General features: G+C 47.2%; 1 protein-coding gene across 1 annotated transcript; it reads left to right on the forward strand.

Moving 5' to 3' along the window:
- The first annotated feature begins 820 nt into the window (after window positions 1–820).
- LOC134965916 (protein NKG7-like) lies at window positions 821–22,561 on the forward strand. Its single transcript, XM_063942315.1, has 5 exons — window positions 821–882; window positions 14,219–14,429; window positions 16,823–16,969; window positions 17,774–17,902; window positions 19,612–22,561. Exons 2-5 carry the CDS (start codon window positions 14,261–14,263, stop codon window positions 19,668–19,670), a joined length of 504 nt encoding a protein of 167 aa, XP_063798385.1. The 5' UTR covers window positions 821–882; window positions 14,219–14,260; the 3' UTR covers window positions 19,671–22,561.
- Window positions 22,562–22,774: the final 213 nt, after the last annotated feature.

Below are 22,774 nucleotides of genomic sequence, written 5' to 3' on the forward strand. Positions count from 1 at the left end.
AATAGAAGAGAATTGGTAAAAGTATGATAATTGATGACATCATGGGGCTGATTCGGATGCAGTCACAGCCGTCCTTGCATCAAACGCAATAACAGCACATAATGGCATTCATCTAGTGTTTATAATACCCTGCAATACAGAATATTGGTGAGCTGAAATATTCTGTGCTGCTGTTAAAATGTTAATGGTATAGGGGCTTAAGGTCATTCTAACTCCACCCACTAATCGGTCTGATACCAGTTAGATATAAGGAATGTTATAAGGTCACTACTATTATCAACGCTTATCCATCCGTCAGAGGGCAGCTGAAAACATATTTACTGTAAATCGAAAAATAAATGTTAATTTCAGTTGCGGGAAATGCACTGATGAATATGAATTCAAGGTATGGCCTCCGTGTCCGTTTTATACAGTTTAATTTGTTTTCTAATTGTAGTTTTTATTTTTTGTCATATGTACTGTTCTCCTCAGCGCAGTTATATAGTATGACTTGTAATAGTATGAGTAAGTGTAAGTAGGACAAACCACGCCAGCAAAGAATGCGTCAGGGGTCCCTACCAATGTTTCTATCAGCCTCTGGTGAATCAGGTCCTAGGATATAACTGAGCAAAATACGTTCACAGGAAGCATCTCCCCTTTACAAGGTGTGAGATCTTTACCAGCAAACCCCCCCCCCCCCCCCCATTTCTGTAAGTGCTATAAGTGTGATAAGTGCGAGTCATAGTGATCTCTAGGAGTAGTGTGATGTTTCTCACCACTTTTGGTAATCTTAGTACATTCATTCACAGCCTCCCCCCCTTATTTGAGAGTGTGACATGACACGTTCAGCAACCATACCACTCAGGAAGCCAAGGCAGCAGTACCAGCTCTGACCCCGACAAGGTATTTATCATACAGTATCTACGCTTTTCCATTATCATAGCTGAACGGACAGCAGATGTATGTATTACTGTATGTACACAGGACCTAATTCAAGGTTGATTGCAAAACAAAATTTTCCCCAAATGGGTAAAACCATGTGCAGTGCAGGTGGGGCAGATGTAACATGTGCAGAGAGCGTTAGATTTGGGTGGGGTGTGTTCAAACTTAAATCTAAATTAGCCCACAAATGTTCGACAGATTTATTTTTACACAGCAATTTATATTTCAGTTTGACCCCCACCCAAATCTAACTCTCTCTGCACATGTTACATCTGCCCCACCTTGCAGTGCAACATGGTTTTGCTTTACTTACACATATGAATCAGGCCCATTGTGTAGACTTTACTGCCCTTAAATTGATAGATAATTAAAAGCATCACAGTCTATTTTCATGCAGGAGGGTTACTGCGGCGTTAGAGGTGACGTGCCAGCTGCTGTGGAACTACAAGTCTCAGCACAGACATTGCAGAGCCATTGGATGCTTACCTCTGCATTATTGCTTAAGTAAAATGATTACATTAAATAGAGTTGAGTTTTATTCCTTTTAAGTCACTAGCTGTTCTACCCGTTCTTCACACGGGAGTTTCTGATTTTCACTGTTGTACATATAAATGAGTGTTATTAATGTAAATTAGAGACGTCTTAATGTAAGTAAATATTAAGCCATGGTTCTTGGCGTTACCCGAGGAGAAGCCATAGCAGATACGGTAAAAAGTGACAGGACCATTTTTGTAGTCTATTACATTCTACACACTGGAGGAGCAATCCAAATTTTGATCCGATTGACCGTTTGGGCGTTATCGTTCACACACCACAAGCCATGCATCAGTAATGATGTCATTATGTCAGCCCCTTTTTCATCCAATAGGGGAGGTTTATTAAAATTCTAATTACGTAGTTTTCCTATTTCCCATCTGAAAAATATCTATGTTAAATGTCAGCTTCCTAACATATCGGGAAGCAAGAGTATTAGTGATGAGTCAGCGAGTGAGTGAGTGAGTGAGTGAGTGAGTCAGCGAGTGAGTGAGTGAGTGAGTAAATTGAGAGAGTAGTAATTTCATAAACTTTGTTAGGCTGACATGGTCTGGCGTCATAACAATACACTGAACAGAATTCTTGTATGAACCGTTTCTTTTGTATCATTGGGCCTAATTCTGATTTGGAAGTAAAGCAAAAAAAAAAAAGCAAGTAACTTTGTATCTGGAACGGTATCCGGACTCTGGGTCGACACCACTTAGGTCAACACCCATTAGTCGACAGTGAATAGGTCGACGTGACCATTAGGTCGACACGAACAAGGTCGACGTGAGGTTTTTTTTACAATTTAAAAAAAAAAACTTTTTCATACTTTGCAATCCACGTGGACTACAATCGGGAACGGTAACCAGTGGTAGCGGAGCGAGGTACCTTGCCCGAAGCATGGCGAGCCAAGCGAGCCATACGAGGGGACACGGTGCACTAATTGGTATTCCCGGTCACTTTACGAAGAAAACGACACCAAAAAAACATGAAAAACTCATGTCGACCATTTTTCATGTTGACCTAATAGCCGTGTCGACCTATTTCTAGTGTTGACCTAGCCACTATCGACCAATAGGTGTCGACCTCATGGGTGTCGACCTAGACACTGTCGACCCTGAGTCCCATACCCTCTGGAACAAACCATGTTGTCATGCAAGGGGAGCAAATACATTTATATATTTTCTGTGCAGGGTAAATACTGGCTGCTTTTGCATGTAGCCCACAAATGTTGGAGAGCTTTATTTATACACTGTAATTTAGATTTCAGTTTGGACACGACCCTCCCAAGTCTATGGGCAGGATGTAATGCCACCCAAGTTCGGCCGAAGTGCAGGATGGCGGCCAAACTTGGACGTTTTTTAAAGGGGCGATCACAAGGCATGGTTTTGCCTTGTAAGTGATCGCCCCTTTAAAAAAAACGGCATCCTGCACATCGGCCGAACTAGGGCAGCATTACATTCCGGCCTATATCTCTCTGCACATGTTACATCTGCCCCACCTGCAGTACAGCATGGTTTTGCCCAAGAGCACAGTTACTTGCTTTTTTTTATTGCTTTACTTCCAAATCAAAATCAGGCCTGGTGTCTGTATAGCTGAATGTACCACATACTGTAGTTGCTGACCTTCGGGCTGCCCCTTCTTGGAGGGGGCAACCAAGTCGGCTCATAGGGGGTGGGGGTGCAGGGGGGTGGCTTTGATTTGGGGGGGAGGGTTTGAGGAGTGTGATGTGGACAAGGATGCTGAGACAGCGCAATTGTGTCATTGTGGCCATGCCTCCCATTATACAATACTGAGATTACCGGCATTGCAAAGTGTGGGGTATGGCTACAATGAAGCAATTCAGCGTTATTGCCCGCCGGGTCACTCGGCAAGTGGGTGGCTGGGCAGCGGGTGAAGGCCGGATCCAGGACGCTTGTCAACTCTGTCGGATGGCAGGAACGCCACACGGTTTTAGGGAGCCTCCCGGCCGTTCTGGGAGAGTAGGTATGTGTGATGTACTATATAATATTTACCGTCAATTACAGTGATTGATAAGCATTTGAGTCTTCTGCACAGCTAACATGCATCTAAGCCATGCACTGACGCACGTGGAAATGTCTAATTAGCACAATTATACCACTAGTGCACACAGGAGAGCGAGCGAGGGAGAGCTTTATTCAGAGGTAGATGCTAACTGCCCGCAAAGCAAGCTTATTGTACTATGGGGGTAATTCCAAGTTGATCGCAGCAGGACATTTTTTAGCAGTTGGGCAAAACCATGTGCACTGCAGGGGAGGCAGATATAACATGTGCAGAGAGAGTTAGATTTGGGTGTGGTGAGTTCAATCTGCAATCTAAATTGCAGTGTAAAAATAAAGCAGCCAGTATTTACCCTGCACAGAAACAATATAACCCACCCAAATCTAACTCTTTCTGCACATGTTATATCTGCCTCCCCTGCAGTGCACATGGGCCCTCATTCCGAGTTGATCGGTCGCAAGGCGAATTTAGCAGAGTTACACACGCTAAGCCGCCGCCTACTGGGAGTGAATCTTAGCTTCTTAAAATTGCGACCGATGTATTCGCAATATTGCGATTACTAACTACTTAGCAGTTTCAGAGTAGCTCCAGACTTACTCTGCCTGTGCGATCATTTCAGTGCTTGTCGTTCCTGGTTGACGTCACAAACACACCCAGCGTTCGCCCAGGCACTCCCACCGTTTCTCCGGCCACTCCTGCGTTTTTTCCGGAAACGGTAGCGTTTTCAGCCACACGCCCCTGAAACGCCGTGTTTCCGCCCAGTAACACCCATTTCCTGTCAATCACATTACGATCGCCGGAGCGAAGAAAAAGCCGTGAGTAAAAATACTTTCTTCATAGTAAAGTTACTTGGCGCAGTCGCAGTGCGAACATTGCGCATGCGCACTAAGCGGATTTTCACTGCGATGCGATGAAAAATACCGAGCGAACAACTCGGAATGAGGGCCATGGTTTTGCCCAATTGCTAACAAAATTCCTGCTGCGATCAACTTGGAATTACCCCCTATGTCTGAGCCACGTGCAGGCTCTGTGGGGGCCAACCATTTGCGTATTACTGTCAGAGACACATTGCTGCCAGTCTGTAGGTAGCTCGTGCTTGCTGCACTCCCAGTGCATCGCCATGCAGCCGGATCATGATGTGTCTATTTGCTGTGACTGTGATGTCATTTTCCTATGATAATTAAATATCATTAAAATTTTTAACAGAGTAGCTGATTGAGAGGTGGACACTAATAGCACAGCCGCTGCGTCTTTGTAGGCATCGGCTGTGTAAAAAAATGCAAAAGCCGCAGGAGGCGTCTTAAGTAAAAAGATGCCCCCTGCCTGCCTCTCTTATCCGCTTCTGCGTCCGGATCATCTGCCTGAGCATCTGAGGAACCCCTGGCACGCTGCTGGGCCAGTGAAGCTGCATCCAAGGATGCAGCCACTGGCTTCAGCATGCCTAGAAAACAGGGCTGATATGCCCCCGTTTTCTGTAACGCTGCCTGTTGCCGCCCTCAAACGCCATCTGCATGTCAATCGTGCTGCGGCTTTTGGGACACTGCGAGCACCGTTGCAGAAACAGATCTGCGCATGTGTGCAGATCACAAAATATTGGAGGTTTACGCAAGATGGCATACCTCTCAACTCTGGAGCATCCAGCTCGGGACCTGCACGGTCATGGGTGGGACAGGGGGACAGTTCTGGGAGGTATAGGATGGGGAGGAGCTCAGTGCTGGGGTTGCAAGAAATAGTGTCCTTGTTGGGACGGGCTTGCAACATATATATAGTAATTGCTATTGGTCACAATAGCTGTGTTAGATGTTTTGCTGTCATCCTACTCATTACAGATTTAGCACAGAGTGACATTTGTAAAACTGGTTCTTAGTAAGCACCTGGGACCCAAGAAGAAGCTACCTGCCAAGTTTCAAGATTGTAGGCCTTGTGGTTTAAGAGATTTCGTGATGAGTCAACTATATACATAGATCCTGGTGGATATCCGCATTAAAGGACAGGAGACTGATAAGCCTTGTGTCAAGCCGTAACCCGGTACGCAATATTATTTCTTGCGTGTGACAGAACCATCTGAGAATTACTACACCATAGGCGCTCTTTTGTTCTTCCTTTTTTATATTTCATATATATATATATATATATATATATTCCAGCAACGCTTGTTGCTGTTCACACCAATATGTTGCGTTTCATGGGTTGCGGACCACTTCATCAGCTATGGTAACATATTTCAGATATGGGGATTGTATTGATGTCAGTGTAGATCCATTCAAGAAAATAACTGCCATATATTATGCCACATTCCGAGCCGTCTGTTCTGCTCATATACCAGAATGCCATACTCTAACTACATGCTGTTATAATCAGTGGCAGCTCCTATCTGCCTGTGGTAGGGGGGCTGCCGCTACCTGTGCCCCGAGAAGAGGAGAGGAGGTGGCAGTCAGCCCCTGTCAGCTGGGTCTCAGCACCTGCACAATGGATCTGGCAGGTGCTGAGACCGGCACATACGCACAAGCGGTGGCCAGGCTGCACATGCAAAAAACACCGGCTGCTATGGACTGCATCAGCTCCAGCCCATAGAAGACGGCTTAGGCTGCACAAAAGACAGGGAGTGGCTTCCTACAGGAAGCATGCTCTCTGGTAATCGCAGTCCAGTCTGGCAGTCCCAGGGGGAGGAAACACCTCACAATGGGACTGCCTGTAGTGCCTGTGACTGGCAGCTAGGACCTCCAACAGGAAGTCACTGCAATTCACAGTGAAGCCAGTGCAGTCATGGACTACATCTGGCTCACTGACACTGAGCTGAGGTGGCAGAAGTTAATTTTTTTGAGGGGATAGGGGGGCTGCAGTCCTGCAGCCCATAGGCAAAATCCACCACTTTATATAATCTATATAGATTACTTCTGAAAATGGCTCTGCGCTTCTGACTAAATATATCATTGTGGTATCCAGTCCAATGACTTGAGTACTTACCACACAAAGCCTTTACCAGAAAATGCTGTATACCATTTATAAGCCTGCTCTGACCATAGCCCCATAATTCCTATTTGGAAAAGTGTCTACGATGCTTGGTAATAATGGTTTGCTGTCTAATAATGCACTAACCAGCAGAGCATTGCAGAATATCGTACCTTTAAAAAGCTATTACAAAAACATTTATATGCAGCAGCTGTTACTATCTTTATCTACAGAGCCCACCTCTAGGTCCTGGACACCGGTGTACTATACCAGTAAAACAATCAGGTTCATGGGGGAAGTGGGGGTGGGGTGCTATGCTCCTGTGACTGATTACTCCACCAGCAGAGGGAACAATGGCCCTCATTCCGAGTTGATCGCTAGCTGCTTTCGTTCGCAGCGCGGCGATTAGTTGAAAAAGCAGCATTTCTGCGCATGCATACGGGCCGCAGTACGCACGCGCGAAGTACTTTCACACAAAACTATGCAGTTTTACACAAGGTCGAGCGACGCTTTTCAGTCGCACTGCTGATCGGTGAGTGATTAACAGGAAGTGGGTGTTTCTGGGCTGAAACTGACCATTTTCAGGGAGTGTGCTGAAAAACGCAGGCGTGCCAGATAAAAACGCAGGAGTGGCTGAAGAAACGGGGGAGTGGCTGGCCGAACGCAGGGCGTGTTTGTGACGTCATACCAGGAACTAAACTGTCTGCAGTGATCGCAAGGTAGGAGTAAGTTTCGAGCTGCTCAGAAACTGCATGAAAATTTTTACACGCAGTTCTGCTAACCTTTCGTTCGCACTTCTGCTAAGCTAAGATATACCCCCAGAGGGCGGCGGCCTAGCGTGTGCACTGCTGCTAAAAGCAGCTAGCGAGCGATCAACTCGGAATGAGGGCCAATGAACTATCTCTACATTCCTAATAATAGGTGATTTCAAAGGTCCAAATAGGTGATGACCCAGTACAAGCCTTCACTCTTCCAAAAACCACAACAGGGCAGTGGTGGTACACCTCAGCTTAGCACTGGTGGTGCACCTATTCCATAGACTGTACCAAAATGTGAAACTCTTTTAATGGAAAACAAGCATTTGTCCAGGGTCAACCAGATGAAGGGCTCACCTTGTAGTAATGGGTAGGAAAGTCCATGAAGAGCTTCTATCTCCCCGCTGGTGTCCTAGAAAGATAAGAGGTCTTGAGTGTCAAAAAGAAGACTCTCGTCTCTTGGGGAATTGACCAACTTGAGATATACTGGATAAATAGTAATAGTTAATACTACTACCCTCAAACGTAACCCAGGGTTAGATTCAATAAGGATTGGTGTTGCCGTCTTTTGCAATCCGCTGGACATCGCCGTCAGATTGCTGTCTAAAAATCCAGTTTTTACTAACCAGCACCAATAGAAGTCCCAATGCGATGTCCATCAAATTTTTGTCTGTCTAAAACCCCATTGGATTACCCCCTTCCAATGGCAATCTGCAGCTGATTCAAAGCACTTCACAGGTATCTATAAATAAAGTCTTAATATGCCACAGCCTGATGCATCCAGATAACAGCATTAGAGGGTCAGGAACCTGAGGGTGATAATGAATGTGTAGTCAGGTGGGCTGTAGTAGCGGATAGTAAGGTCAATACATGCACTCACTGCTCCATCCCCAGCCAGGCCCGGCGACAGGGGCGGTCAAAGGGGACAATCGTCCCGGGCCCCAACGTTGTGAGGGGCCCCGAGGTCCGGCTGCGGCAGTGTGGCGGCTGCAAGCTCATCATGGATGGAAGTAATTATATACATCGCAGCAATGAGCCGCCGCACCGGCCGCCCGCTGTGTAGTTAATAGCAGCATGATGCTGCTATTAACTATACAGCGGGCGGCTAGCGCGGCATCGCATTGCCGCAATGTATATAATTAGCCAGCACTACAAGAACAGCGGCACCCCTGTGGTAACCCCCCTCTGCCCCAAGGTCAGCTGTGCAATGACGTCGCTCTCCTCCCGGCCCGCCCTGTCTCTGCTGTGGCAACTACCTGAGAGGAGCGGCCGTGCAGTCTGCAGAAGCAGGACTGCAATTAAAATGACTGCCAGGCTGGCGAATATACAGAATAAAACAGCCGGAGGCAGGCAGGCTAGCAGCTTGTGGGGAGACTGGTCTGAATAGCGGCGGCTGTGTGCTGGTAAGTGTGCGCTCTTCTGGATTTTGGGGCTTTGGGTTTGGGCACATGTCATAGATGCATGAATGCAGGCCTGGCGAAAGGGGGGTGGTCAAAGGGGACACCCTTACCGTGCCCCGAGGGTCAGAGTACTTTTAGTGCTTTTACAACTAACTGCCTGTCTGTCACCAATTTAGTTAACTAAAGCCTAGTACACACTAGGCGATCCCCGCCGACATTGGCGGCGGCGGGGACCCGGCCAGGTGCCGGCATTGGCAAGTGCATACACACTTGCCGATGCCGGTGAGGAAGGGAGCGATGGCGGGGGGAACAACGGCAGCATGGCTGTCGTTAACGAGGACCTTCCTCGTCTGTACAAGTTCAGACGAGGGAGGGGGGGCGTTAACGATGTGCGCATCGATAGCGACATTGAGTGTACAGTACACACTAGGCGATATTGTGAAAGATCTTGCTCAAATCAGCCCTTCTGAGCGAGATCTCTCACTTTCTCGTCTAGTGTGTATGGGGCTAAAGTGTCTGGCCGCAGAGTCCTCCCTTCCCCCCTCACTTGGTCCCGTCCCAGTGGTGCATGCAGCCATCATGACTATGACGCTGCATCGCCTTCCATGTCTCTTGCCATTGAGGAGCATGCCTGAACCAGCACAGCCTCCTGCCAGTGTTGGGCACAGGTGTGTGACAGTGCATTTACAGACTGAGGGGGTGGGGGGCCCCAGAGATATCAGTGTATGGGGCCCCAAGATTTCTGTTGCCGGCCCTGTCCCCAGCCACCTGCTTGGCGCTTCCATTACACCAGTGCACAATGCAAGCGGCTGCTCCTCCTCTGCCTGGCATCGGCCTAAACTGCCAAGTGACCTGCGCGTCACCCTGGGACATACTGCTGCCTCAGCCCAAAGAAGCAGTTCTGTGGAGGATAGACATACCAACGTCGGCTGCACATACATTCCTGGACATATGACTCCAGAAATGTATTACCTCCGGAATTCGGATATGTTTTATTATCACCGGACTGTCTGCTCACACAGTCCCCCGCCCTCCCCGGGCCCTCAACATGTGTCTTCCCTGTACTCCCTCTATGGCCGGCCCTGCTGTATCAGGTTATGTACTTGGTACAGTATCACCGCTCAGAGATGCTCACAAGGTCCAGAGAATAGGCGCTTCCATTGAACTGTGTGAGACTGTTGGAGTAGATGTACTAAGCAGTGATAAAAGTGGAGAAGTGAGCCAGTGGAGTAGTTGCCCATGGCAACCAATCAGCTGCTATGTATAATCTTATAAGCTTTGCAGTAACATTTATCAAGTGCATTCTATAAAATTATACAGAGCAGCTGATTGGTTGCCACGGGCAACTTCTCCACACTTTTCACTGCTTCATACATCTACCAGTAAGCTCTAAACCTTTTTGTAATATTTTATTTAATTAAATCCCATGTGTACAATACTACAGGGTAAATTTACTAATTGGTTGCTATGGGCAACATAATCAATTCTCTGTTTTAGAAGCTTTAGTAAATTTGGCCCTATAGCACCTTTGCATATTTCTTTTAGATAAAGATGTGACTGAAAGAGGAGGAAGCCGTCAGCCTGTGACAGAGCGCTGTGCAGGGGAACATCCTGTGTGGCTTTCTGTAGTAGATCTCGTACGTGGTTTTAGCTAGGTCTTCAGCAGAAAAACGTGGTCATACGTGCGCAGACCACAAACATGTGATAAATATTCTTTGACGGGACTTGAGTTCTAAAATGCCAGTTACTTCAGTCTGTCATGTTTCTAGGCTGGGTCATATACTTTAGCACTTACAACTATGATGCAGTGGCGTAAATATAAATTGGGCTCCCCCACCCAAAAAGTTTTACCCCCCTTTCAATTGTACCTGTTCGTTGTCAGGGGTTCTGCTCGTTATCAGGGGATATCCCCCTACCGCTGGGACTGTCATGCCTGCCCCTATTGAAAATGTCCTGCTCATTGTCAGGGGTTCTGCTCAGTCAGGGGATCCCCCCTCCAGCCTCCACCGCCATGGATCTGCGGTCCTGTCACGCCTGTCCCCATTAAAAAAGTCCCTCCCAAAATGGCCGCCGCCTCCTCTAGTATCCTTAATAACTGTCTCCTCTGAGGTGGCGGCCTTTTTGTGAGGGACATTTTCAATGTAGGCAGGCACGATGGGACCGCAGATAAGTATCAGCAGGTGCAGGCAGTGACGTAGCAATTACCCCCGCAGACCCCCAGCACCCACAAGCCACCCAGCGCATCCAAGCCACCACGTGCTATTCCACTGATACGATGACCACCAGAAACATTGTGCTGCATTATTAGGTCTTACAGGGGAGTGTGCTCACTACAACATGCTCTGTTTTATCTTACCCCTTCATATAGCTTCTTAGGTGGGTTCCCTCACCCTGTTTCTTCCCAGTACTATATTGCTAGGATTAGCGGAATATAACCTCACTTAGGGGTATATTTACTAATGTGTCGGTGTTTAGAAATGGAGATGTTGCCCATAGCAACCAATCAGATTGTACTTAGTATACTATTTATCTAACACCTTCTAGAAGATAATAGCTAGAATCTGATTGGTTACTATGGGCAACATCTCCACTTCTAAAGACCCGCACTTTAGTTAAAATATCCCTATATGCAGGATTAAATCTAGTGTATAGATATGTCTGGCGCAAATATAAGGCTGTCATCATTACCATCATCATCATCATCATCATCAACTCAGAGACGTGCCCCAGGCCAATGTGGGACGTGCACCTCTGGCCTCCTAAAAGGTGCGTTTCACAGATACGCATAAGTCAAAATCAATGTGTATCTCCACACTGCCTTACTGCACTGACCTTTCACATGAGCCCCCCCATCAGGGCCATCCACGTGCAGATATAATAGACGCTTAGCTCGAACTACAGACACAAGAAGCAGCGTGGCACAGGTAAAGCCAGGCTCTAACCATCATTTATGCAGACCAAAGCACATTGGGTGTAACTGCAGCAGACTGGCACAGGCACATTGGGTGTAACTGGCATACGCTGGCACAGGCACATTGGGTGTAACTGGCGCACGCTGGCACAGGCGCATTGGGTGTAACTGCCACACGCTGGCACAGGCGCATTGGGTGTAACTGCCACACGCTGGCACAGGCGCATTGGGTGTAACTGCTGCACGCTGGCACAGACGTATTGGGTGTAACTGCTGCACGCTGGCACAGACGCATTGGGTGTAACTGCTGCACGCTGGCACAGACGCATTGGGTGTAACTGCTGCACGCTGGCACAGACGCATTGGGTGTAACTGCTGCACGCTGGCACAGACGCAGTGAGTCCTAGACCATCGCTAAAAGAACTGTACCCATACAGCACATTACCGGTAACATTTAAAGCTGGATCATTCTCTGCATTATATTTTGTTCTGGGAGAGTAACTAGCTCCTAATATATGGCTGCTTTATTGAAACAACTAATAGGGAGCGCCTGCAATATATACAGTACTCATGTAAATCCTTCGCATTAGGTGTAACTGCCGCAGACTGTCACAGACGCATTGGGTGTAGCTGCCGCAGACTGTCACAGACGCATTGGGTGTAACTGCTGCAGACTGTCACAGACGCATTGGGTGTAACTGCTGCAGACTGTCACAGACGCATTGGGTGTAGCTGCCGCAGACTGTCACAGACGCATTGGGTGTAGCTGCCGCAGACTGTCACAGACGCATTGGGTGTAGCTGCCGCAGACTGTCACAGACGCATTGGGTGTAGCTGCCGCAGACTGTCACAGACGCATTGGGTGTAGCTGCCGCAGACTGTCACAGACGCATTGGGTGTAGCTGCCGCAGACTGTCACAGGCGCATTGGGTGTAGCTGCCGCAGACTGTCACAGGCACATTGGGTGTAGCTGCCGCAGACTGTCACAGGCACATTGGGTGTAGCTGCCGCAGACTGTCACAGACGCATTGGGTGTAGCTGCCGCAGACTGTCACAGGCACATTGGGTGTAGCTGCCGCAGACTGTCACAGGCGCATTGGGTGTAGCTGCCGCAGACTGTCACAGACGCATTGGGTGTAGCTGCCGCAGACTGTAATAGACGCATTGGGTGTAGCTGCCGCAGACTGTCACAGACGCATTGGGTGTAGCTGCCGCAGACTGTCACAGGCACATTGGGTGTAGCTGCCGCAGACTGTCACAGGCGCATTGGGTGTAGCTGCCGCAGACTGTCACAGACGCATTGGGTGTAGCTGCCGCAGACTGTCACAGGTACATTGGGTGTAGCTGCCGCAGACTGTCACAGGCACATTGGGTGTAGCTGCCGCAGACTGTCACAGACGCATTGGGTGTAGCTGCCGCAGACTGTCACAGGTACATTGGGTGTAGCTGCCGCAGACTGTCACAGGCGCATTGGGTGTAGCTGCCGCAGACTGTCACAGACGCATTGGGTGTAGCTGCCGCAGACTGTCACAGACGCATTGGGTGTAGCTGCCGCAGACTGTCACAGGCGCATTGGGAGTAACTACCGCAGACTGTCACAGGCACATTGGGTGTAGCTGCCGCAGACTGTCACAGGCACATTGGGTGTAGCTGCCGCAGACTGTCACAGGCACATTGGGTGTAGCTGCCGCAGACTGTCACAGGCACATTGGGTGTGTGGCATTTGCAGACTATATAATAAAACACCTGCCCCCGTGTCCCCCAGCTGCGACTCCTGCTGCTGTGGTTGTTGTTACCCCTTAGTACTGAGTGCAATGTTCTATTATGCTTGCATCTGTCAACCAATATGCAGGTCTGTAGGATGACGAGTCAATGTGATGTAAGGGAAGACGATTCACCAGTCAGTTTACTTGTTTACATGAGCTATAGCACCCTAACTTCTACCTAAAGTAGGTATCAAGCAATGACAAAAATGTATCTCTGCTTCTAGCAGTCAGTAAGACAAGCCCATCTTTGATGTTTGAACATGATGTTATCCTGGAGACAGCTTTTTCTTAATGGATGCTTCCCCTTCGCTAGGATCCAGTGACATCACCGAGACTCTTTGGGATTGTATCTAGTGTTGAAAGAGGGGTGTAGTACTGTCCAGACTCCAGTCTTCCTGTTCTCCAGGGACGCTTCATGCTCTGTGCCAAGATGGCTACCAAGGTCACTACTGAGCATGTGCAGGGGCCACCTTATCTTTACTGTGTAGAGTGACATGGTGGGAGACAGATTCCTCCTGCTTTGCTTCTATGAGAGACTTGGTTGTTACCTGCTATAAAGCTGTTTCAACATCCCTGCATCACTTCCTGTTTGCAGTATATACTCGCCGGCTGGTGAGCTGTACGAAACCACACTCTGCTCAAGCTCCACCCCATCACCAGTGTGCATGTAACAGTGAGTACGACTGTACCTGCTATCTATCAATAAACCAACATCACTGTTTAAATCCCTGGGCAGTTCATAGTTTGAGTCATCTGCTGGTGTGTGCCTATATAACTCTGCAATAGCAACACCTGAACACACATCATTCCCAACATCTAGTTCCTAGCAAATTCATTGGCTGCCTTCTCCTGTATAATGATTCAGCTCACAAAATGGCAGCCATCGCTGTGATTTATATAGAGAATACTGTGCCATCCCAACACTGTCTGGTTATGAGAATACAGGACAACACCTATGGTCTCTCTTCCCAGTTATCTGCTAGCTGTCCGGCGGTGTCGGCTCTGTGGAAGGAAATGGTGTATAAGAACATTGTCGGGATCTCCTGCTCATGTCTCAGCTTCGTTCTGCTGCTCACAGGGCTCCTCAGCGACTTCTGGTTCGTCAGTTTTGGCTCAGACTTGTTCCACACAGGACTCTGGCAAAACTGCACCAAAAACATATGCCATAAGGTCACAGAGAAAGGTGAGTCTTGTTATTTCTGCACATGTCCCCTTCCACAGAGCATCCATGCAGTGTGTAATTCATACTTGCCTACTTTTGAAAAAGCATTTCAGGGAGATTGTGAAAGTAACATCTATCAGCGCAGACGTGTACCGCTACATCTAAGAGGTGTGTCATAAAACTTAAATGTAAATGAGCCCCACAGTTTGTAAGATCTACTTGTTGAAGAGAAGACACTGATATTTTTCAGGAATTGTTCGTGTATTGTGTTTTAGACGAGCTTCCATATGCTGTAAGTGGCCAAGAGAAACCTTATTTAAAATGCATGTAGCCATAGGAATCATTAGGGGTCTATTTACTAAGTCTTGGATGGAGATGAAATCGCTGGAGATAAAATACCAGCCAATCGGCTCCTAACTGTTATTTTTAAAACACAGCCTGTGGCATTGCAGTTAAGAGCCGATTGGCTGGTACTTTATCTCCGGTGACTTTATCTCCATCCAAAGCTTAGTAAATAGACCCCAATGTGCCTTATAACAATGCAGGAAATAGCACTGATGAACTAATTTGAATGTATGTATTTCTGATTTATTTTTTTACCCCAAGAATGTAAAGTAAAATCAGGGAGATTGCTGGTCTATTCAGGGAGTGAGGGAGATTGCTACTATTTCAGGGAGTCTCCTGCAGAATGAGGGAGGGTAGGCAACTCTGGTGTAATTGCTGATAAACTAAAATAATCAACAGAGAAATGCTTTGTCCCCACTATTCCTTGAAACACTCATTAGTATGTTTTTCAAGGCACATACGGTATATGTAATATATCTAACCAATGTTATTTACAAAAAGAAACGATGCTCAGAATCCTAGCAGGGGAAGTTAAGTATATTTACCTTCCCCCAATGGCCCCCTAACCCTCCCTTCTAGTAGCCTAAACCTACCCCCCCACCAGCATAACCATAACCCTCTCCGGTGGTGCCTAACCCCCCCCCCCCTCCTCCCGCAGCCTAACCCTAACCTTCCGTGGTAGTGCCTAAACCTACCCCCCCTTCCCGCAGCCTAAACTTAAACCCCCACCCCCCGCAGCCTAACCCTACCCCTCCTTAGGGGGTGCCTGAACCTAACCCTCCCCACCCCATAGCCTAGCCCTAGCCCTAGCCCCCTCCCCTATTCGGGATCCCCGACGACAGTATTTTGACTGCCGGGATCCTAAACGGATCCCTTGCAAAAATATACCCTTTGGGCAGTGGCATTTATTCCTCACTGGATCCTGTTTGGACAATGCCCTCGGTGCCCGAAGACTAACGCATCCACTAACCACACTACTTTTATTTTTATATTGTTTTCTATCATCCGGTTTATATGATTTGCAGATGAAACAAACCAAGGTGGGTTTTTAAATGTTGTTATGCATCAAGTTTCATTTTACACTGCGCCAAGAGGCCGATATCACTACACTGATGCTGGTCTTCCCAGCATCGGCCAATATCGCAGTCAGTCTGTGCGACTTTCACCTCCGTAACCTTTATTACATAATGGGGGTCATTCCGAGTTGATCGCTCGCTAGCAGTTTTTAGCAGCCGTGCAAACGCTATGCCGCCTCCCACTGGGAGTGTATTTTAGCTTAGCAGAAGTGTGAATGAAAGGATCGCAGAGCGGCGGCAAACTTTTTTTGTGCAGTTTTAGAGTAGCTCAAAACCTACTCAGCGCTTGCGATCACTTCAGATTGTTCAGTTCCTGTTTTGACGCCATGAACACGCCCTTTGTTCGCCCAGCCTCGCCTGTGTTTTTCCTGGCACGCCTGCGTTTTTTCGAACACTACCTGAAAACGGTCAGTTGACACCCAGAAACGCCCCCTTCCTGTCAATCACTCTGCGGCCAGCGGTGCGACTGAATAGCTTCGCTAGACCTTGTGTGAGACGACATCGTTCGTTGCAATTGTACGACGAGCGTGCGCATTGCGCCGCATACGCATGCGCAGAGGTGCCATTTTTTTGCCTCATCGCTGCACAGCGAACGAATGCAGCTAGCGATCAACTCGGAATGACCACCAATGTTACTGCGATTGTCACAGGCCACCCTGTCCTCGGAAACTTACTCGGGGGTCCCTCTGCCCCACAAGATTACCTCACTCATCTCTTGAAATACTTAGGCCAAGAGTCATCAAATCTTGGAGAAAGATAAAGTGGAGGGAGGTTTTAGGTACCAGCCAATCAGCTCCTGTCATTTTTCAAATGCAGCCTGGAACACGGCAGTTAGGAGCCGACTGGCTGTTACTTTATCTCTCGCCAAGGCTCAGTATAGGTGTCCCTATGGACCTGTGCATGTGTAAATGGTATTCTACAGGAAACCTATATTTAGTAGGTGTCTCCCAGCGGTTCAGACGTATGACCAGGCTTTCATCCCTTATCCTGCAGGATATATTGAGGCCACCCGAGCTTTGCTGATCTGGTCCACCTCCCTCCTGATGTTTGCAATGCTGTTTTCTTGCCTTGCGCTAATCAACAAACGCATCGGAAATATCACAGCCTCTCTGGTGGCTGCCTCCATAGAATGTTCAACAGGTAGGTGACCTGAGACATGACCGTTTTATGTTGTCATTATGCAGCGTACAGGCCGCCTATATATTTAGGAAATGCCACATAACCACAGGCACAGGGGATTAGAAGTGCACGGACGGACTGATCACTTTGCACACATTTTGAAAATGTTTTTAACATTTTTATTTATTTTTGGATAGTTAGAATTTAATGCATTATTTAAGTACTGTGGATATTTAGCTGCAGGCTGAATTAGGGGTTTATTTTTTCCATTCATTTATTTTATATAGATGGGTTGTGGTGAGAGTCGGAAGTAAGGGTGGGAGCAATAATTATACATCTTAGTTATTATTCATGTCAGGGGTTGGGGGTAACCAGTGTCGGACTGGGGCATGTAGGGCCCACTGGGGGAATGCAGTGGTAGGGGCCCATGTTTAGGGGTGTGACCAGTCTGCAGAGGGGGTGTGGCCTGCCACCTCATTGGTTTGACTAACCATTAGAGAGTGCAACTTTTGGGCCGCTTCATAAATATATACAGTAAATTCAGCTGCTGCATGCATGATAATGTACCAGATTAATAACAGATTAATAACAGCAATGCACTGTAGAAAATACACCATAGTCCAGTATAAGGTAACATATGTATAATGTATAATTCAAGTGCACAGTCTAGAACCTGATCCTTAGAGCAGGAGGAGGAGTCCCCAGGCTCCTCCTCTGTACCCCTGTGGGCCAGTCCAAGCCTGGGGGTAACTGCTCTCCATATAACATCCTATGCTGTAACTAGTCTAGGAGAAAATAAAGACTTATTTCTGTTACAATCTGCAGCAATCTTCCTTCTCATCGGGATGTCTGTCTACACAGCTGAGACTTGCTACACAGTTATGAACAGTTCTTACAACTACCAGTGGTCCTTCTACCTCTGCTGGACGTCTAACGTGACTGTGATCGTTGCAGGTAGGTTTGTCGCCCATTTCTTTGTCTATTGACATCCAGGATCCCAGGAAGGCAAAAAGTTTCACTCTGGGGTGTGAAAAGTTTATTATCGGGTGTCAGAGTTCACCAAGCCAAGGACCTAGGGACAATAGGCCTGATTCAAGTGATTCAGCTTGGCTCTGCTGCCTCTGCCTGCTCTGCCTATGGGCCTGGTTCTGAGGTGGAAGTGCAGTAAAGCAAAAAGGACCAAGTAATTGTTCAAGCAGTGTTGGTGCAGCGTCTTCTGACACAGCAGAGCGGTGAAGTTATGTAATGCTGAAGGTGGCGTCTTGTTTAATGAGACGCCCACCTCCAGCTACTGTGATCCGCTGCCTGCATCCGAAAAACTCAGCATCGGATCACCTTTGGCAACATCGCGGCGACATCGGACATCTAAGCAAGCCTTAGGTTGCTCAGAAAGTACATAGCAACTAAGCCATTGAATATTCGTCTAAAGACTCAGTTGCTGGCTTTGGCATGTCCCTAAAATGCCGGTGCCGCCCCCCTGTGACCAGCACCGTTGTGGCACGTGGACATGCACATTGCACAACCTGTCAGACAGCTGCGAGCGAATCGCTCCATTGTCAGAGTATGAATCAGGCATGAGCATAAAACATATCAGAATATTACACCTTCTATGAGTTTGTAGTACGCCGCACTTAGGGCCTGATTTTGAGTTTTACACTAATGCAATTGCAACTGCAACTCTCTAGGCTACAGAACTGCTGATCTCAGCAACTGAAGCTGCCGCCCAGCAATGAACAAAAATACATTATTTTTTCCACAGTAAATGGTACTAAAACAATAATTTTTTTCCCCCTATTTTTTTTACTACAGGTTGAGTATCCCTTATCCAAAATGCTTGGGACCAGAAGTATTTTGGATATCGGATTTTTCCGTATTTTGGAATAATTGCATACCATAATGAGAGATCCTGGCGATGGGACCTAAGTCTAAGCACAGAATACATTTATGTTTTATATACACCTTATACACACAGCCTGAAGGTCATTTAATACAATATTTTTAATAATTTTGTGTATTAAACAAAGTCTGTGGACATTTAGCCATCAGAAAACAAAGGTTTCGTTATCTCAGTCTCACTCAAAAAATTCCGTATTTCGGAATATTTGGATATGGGATACTCAACCTGTATACTTTTTGGACCTTTGTCCAGGCCATCAAATTTCAGCAAACTAGAGGAGAGCTTACACTCTATAGGGGAGGGACATTCGGACATGGGTGAGAGGTGTGTGTGGGTTAGGAGGAGCGCTGGTAGATGTGAATTTTTGGAGCTTTGGATAGAGGTGGAGATTGTTAGGGATAAGGAGTGAGTATCAGCGGTGAGGAGAAACGTAGGAGAAGTCTCAGAGGCAGTGTGGAGGGGGTGAGGTTAGAGATGTAGGGGGTAGAAGATTGTGTGATAGCTCGTAGGTGGCTGTGAAGAGGTTGAATTGGACTCTGTAGGGGAAGGGGAGCTAGAATAGAGCATGGCAAGGGTGGAAGTGTACAGAGAGGAAAGGAGCGGGCCAGGAACAGAGACCTAAGAGACAGTAACTATGAAGGGTTGGGTTCTTGTGTACTGTGGTGGAGAGCTTGCTCCGTAACAGAGAAGAGTTTGTGAGTGACTTTGATGAGTAAACCATTGACTTCACTAAAGCATTGCCTAACCTTGGTCCTTCTCTCCGCAGCGATATTCCACCTCCTGGCCCACAAGTCATTACACTTACCTGGATATGAGTCTATGTGAAACACCAACATCATCTCCATCAACAAAAATATCCAGTATCCGGTACTTACATGACAGTGCTTCTCCGGGGGAATTATCACAGAATCCAGATCTCTCGTCTCGCCTGTAACTGGGATGAGCCCGTTATACTTCTTATAGATGACGTCTGTCGCCCCCTATTGTGTTTGCATTTTCTGGCCCAGGTTGATAAAACTACTTACTTAAGAGTTTAAGGGGGAGCTGTATCAAGGCTTGGATAGAGATAAAGTGGATAGAGATACTAACCATTCAGCTTCTTACTATCACTTTACAGGCTGCGTTTAAAAATAACATAATCTGATTGGTTGGTACTTTATCTCTCTCCAAGCGTTGATACATCTCCCCCACATCACAATGATATCAATACACTGGTCCTATAAAGTCATACATGTGGCCCCTAAAATTACCAAATGTACAAGAATGAACCGACTGATCTCAAATGGGTCCTTATTAATATGTTCTTGCAGTATGGCCCTCATTCCGAGTTGTTCGCTCGCTAGCTGCTTCTAGCAGCATTGCACATGCTAAGCCGCCGCCTACTGGGAGTGAATCTTAGCATAGCAGAAGTGCAAACGAAAGATTAGCAGAATTGCGAATAGAAAATTCTTAGCAGTTTCTGAGCAGCTCCAGACTTACTTCTACACTGCGATCAGCTCAGCCCGTTTCGTTCCTGGTTTGATGTCACAAACACGCCCTGCGTTCGGCCAGCCACTCCCCCGTTTCTCCAGACACTCCCGCGTTTTATCCTGGCACGCCTGCGTTTTTCCGCACACTCCCTGAAAACGGTCAGTTTCCGGCCAGAAACACCCACTTCCTGTCAATCACACTCCGATCACTTCAACGATGAAAATTCTTAGTTCGGACGTGAGTAAATCTACTAAGTTTTGTGTTAAAATACTTAGCGCATGCGCGCTGCGTACCATGCATATGCGCATTTTCGCCTTAATCGCTCCGTTGCGAAAATCGTCAACGAGCGAACAACTCGGTATGACCCCCTATATGTGGTTGGCAGACTGCCACTATCAATCACTCTGTGTGTAGAGCATTCTTGTCTGGTTCAGCCCCTTGTCCCGAGCGGAGAACAGTCACACCACGCAGATGGCTACACTACAGTAGAAAGTCGCTGTTTGGTGAACGTCAGGATTGACAGACTTTAATTAGGATATTCCACCCAAAATTAAATGATTCTTTAGTGGGCTAACTCTGCTATTTATTCATGTTTAGTATAATATTGCTCAAAACCTAACTCACAGACTGTCCCCATCAACCTCCTTTAAAGGTCCCGGGTTCAGAGAGACACCTGCAGAAGTCCAAGCTGCCGCAGAACACCAGAGAAAGCTCTGTATCTTGTGCGGCCTTTCCTCTTTTATGCTAACTTCCACTGTTAAAGGTACCTACCAGTGGGGGTCATTCTGAGTTGATCGCTAGCTGCCGTTGTTCGCTGCGTAGCGATCAGTGAAAAACCCGGCTAATCTGCGCATGCGTGTGCTCCGCAATGCGCACGCGCGTCGTACGGGTACAAAGCCCATTGTGGTTTTGCACTGGTTCTAGCGACAATATCAATCGCACAGCCGGCCGCAAGGAGATTGACAGAAAGAGGGCGTTTCTGGGTGTCAACTGACCATTTTTAGGGAGTGCTTAGAAAAATGCAGGCATGGCAGAAAAAACGCAGGTGTGGCTGGTTGTTCGCTGGGCGGGTGTGTGGCGTCAAAAGCCGTCCCTCCGTTGTTAGAATCAACGCACACGAAGAGTAACTACAGGGCTGGTCTTGTTTTGCACAAAATGATTTTGCAGGCGCTCTACTGCACACGCGTTCGCACTTCTGCAAAGCGAAAATACACTCCCCAGTGGGCGGAGACTATGCGTTAGCACGGCTGCTAAAAACTGCTAGCGAGCGATCAACTCGGAATGACCCCCAGTATCTGTAATTTGAAAGGTAAAAGAAATGGGGGAGGGATTCTATTGGTAGAACTGCTAAGATATATAAAATTCCATACAACAATTGGTACTGTAAGTAGTGTAGTCTGTAAAGCAATGGTTAATCTATGCCAGTCCCAACCGCTTTGGAACTTATTGTGTGTCATCTGTTCAATTCATCGGGTCCAAATACTTATCATCAGTGCATACCACTCCAGATAGATTTTAGATGGAGGGAGAAGGAGGGCGGGATATGGAATACCAGAAAGTAATGAGAGCAGGGTCCTGACTGGATGGCAGAATTCTTGGTAAGTGTTAGTGCTGGGAAGTTCTTTTTTTTTAAATAGGATAAAATAACGCAGGAATCCCTTCTATGGGGGTGATTCCGAGTTGTTCGCTCGCTAGCTGCTTTTAGCAGCATTGCACACGCTAAGCCGCCGCCCTCTGGGAGTGTATCTTAGCTTAGCAGAATTGCGAACGAAAGATTAGCAGAATTTGGTGAATAGAAATTTCTTAGCAGTTTCTGAGTAGCTCCAGACCTACTCACAAATAGCGATCAGTTCAGTCAGTTTCGTTCCTGGTTTGACGTCACACACACGCCCAGCGTTCGGCCAGCCACTCCCCCGTTTCTCCAGACACTCCTGCGTTTTTTCCTGACACGCCTGCGTTTTTCCGCACACTCCCAGAAAACGGTCAGTTTCCGCCCAGAAACACCCACTTCCTGTCAATCACACTACGATCAGCAGAACGATGAAAAAACCTGGTTAGGCCGTGAGTAAAATACCAAACTTTTGACCTAATTTACTTGGCGCAGGCGTGCTGCGTACATTGCGCATGCGCAGTTTGCGACTAATCGCTCCGTGGCGGAAAAAAATAACGAGCGAACAACTCGGAATTACCCCCTATGTTTCCTGAATTGGTGCAGATTGCTAACAATCTTACATACCACTCTAACTATTGATGTCTAATAAATACATTTTTATCAATACAAAAACTCTTCCAGTGATTGAGCATTGTTTTTCTATGCTGTCTTGTGATTGGTCCAAACAAAATCAATGTACAGGAGTGTTCCTAATTCTGCACCGAAATGTAAACAGATATTTTAATGCACTTTAAGGAGTAGTGAATACGCATTTATGGGCATTCCCAATGTAGCTGCAGGACCTATT

The sequence above is a fragment of the Pseudophryne corroboree genome, chromosome 10 (assembly GCF_028390025.1).
Source record: "Pseudophryne corroboree isolate aPseCor3 chromosome 10, aPseCor3.hap2, whole genome shotgun sequence".
NCBI classification, from domain to species: Eukaryota; Metazoa; Chordata; class Amphibia; order Anura; family Myobatrachidae; genus Pseudophryne; species Pseudophryne corroboree.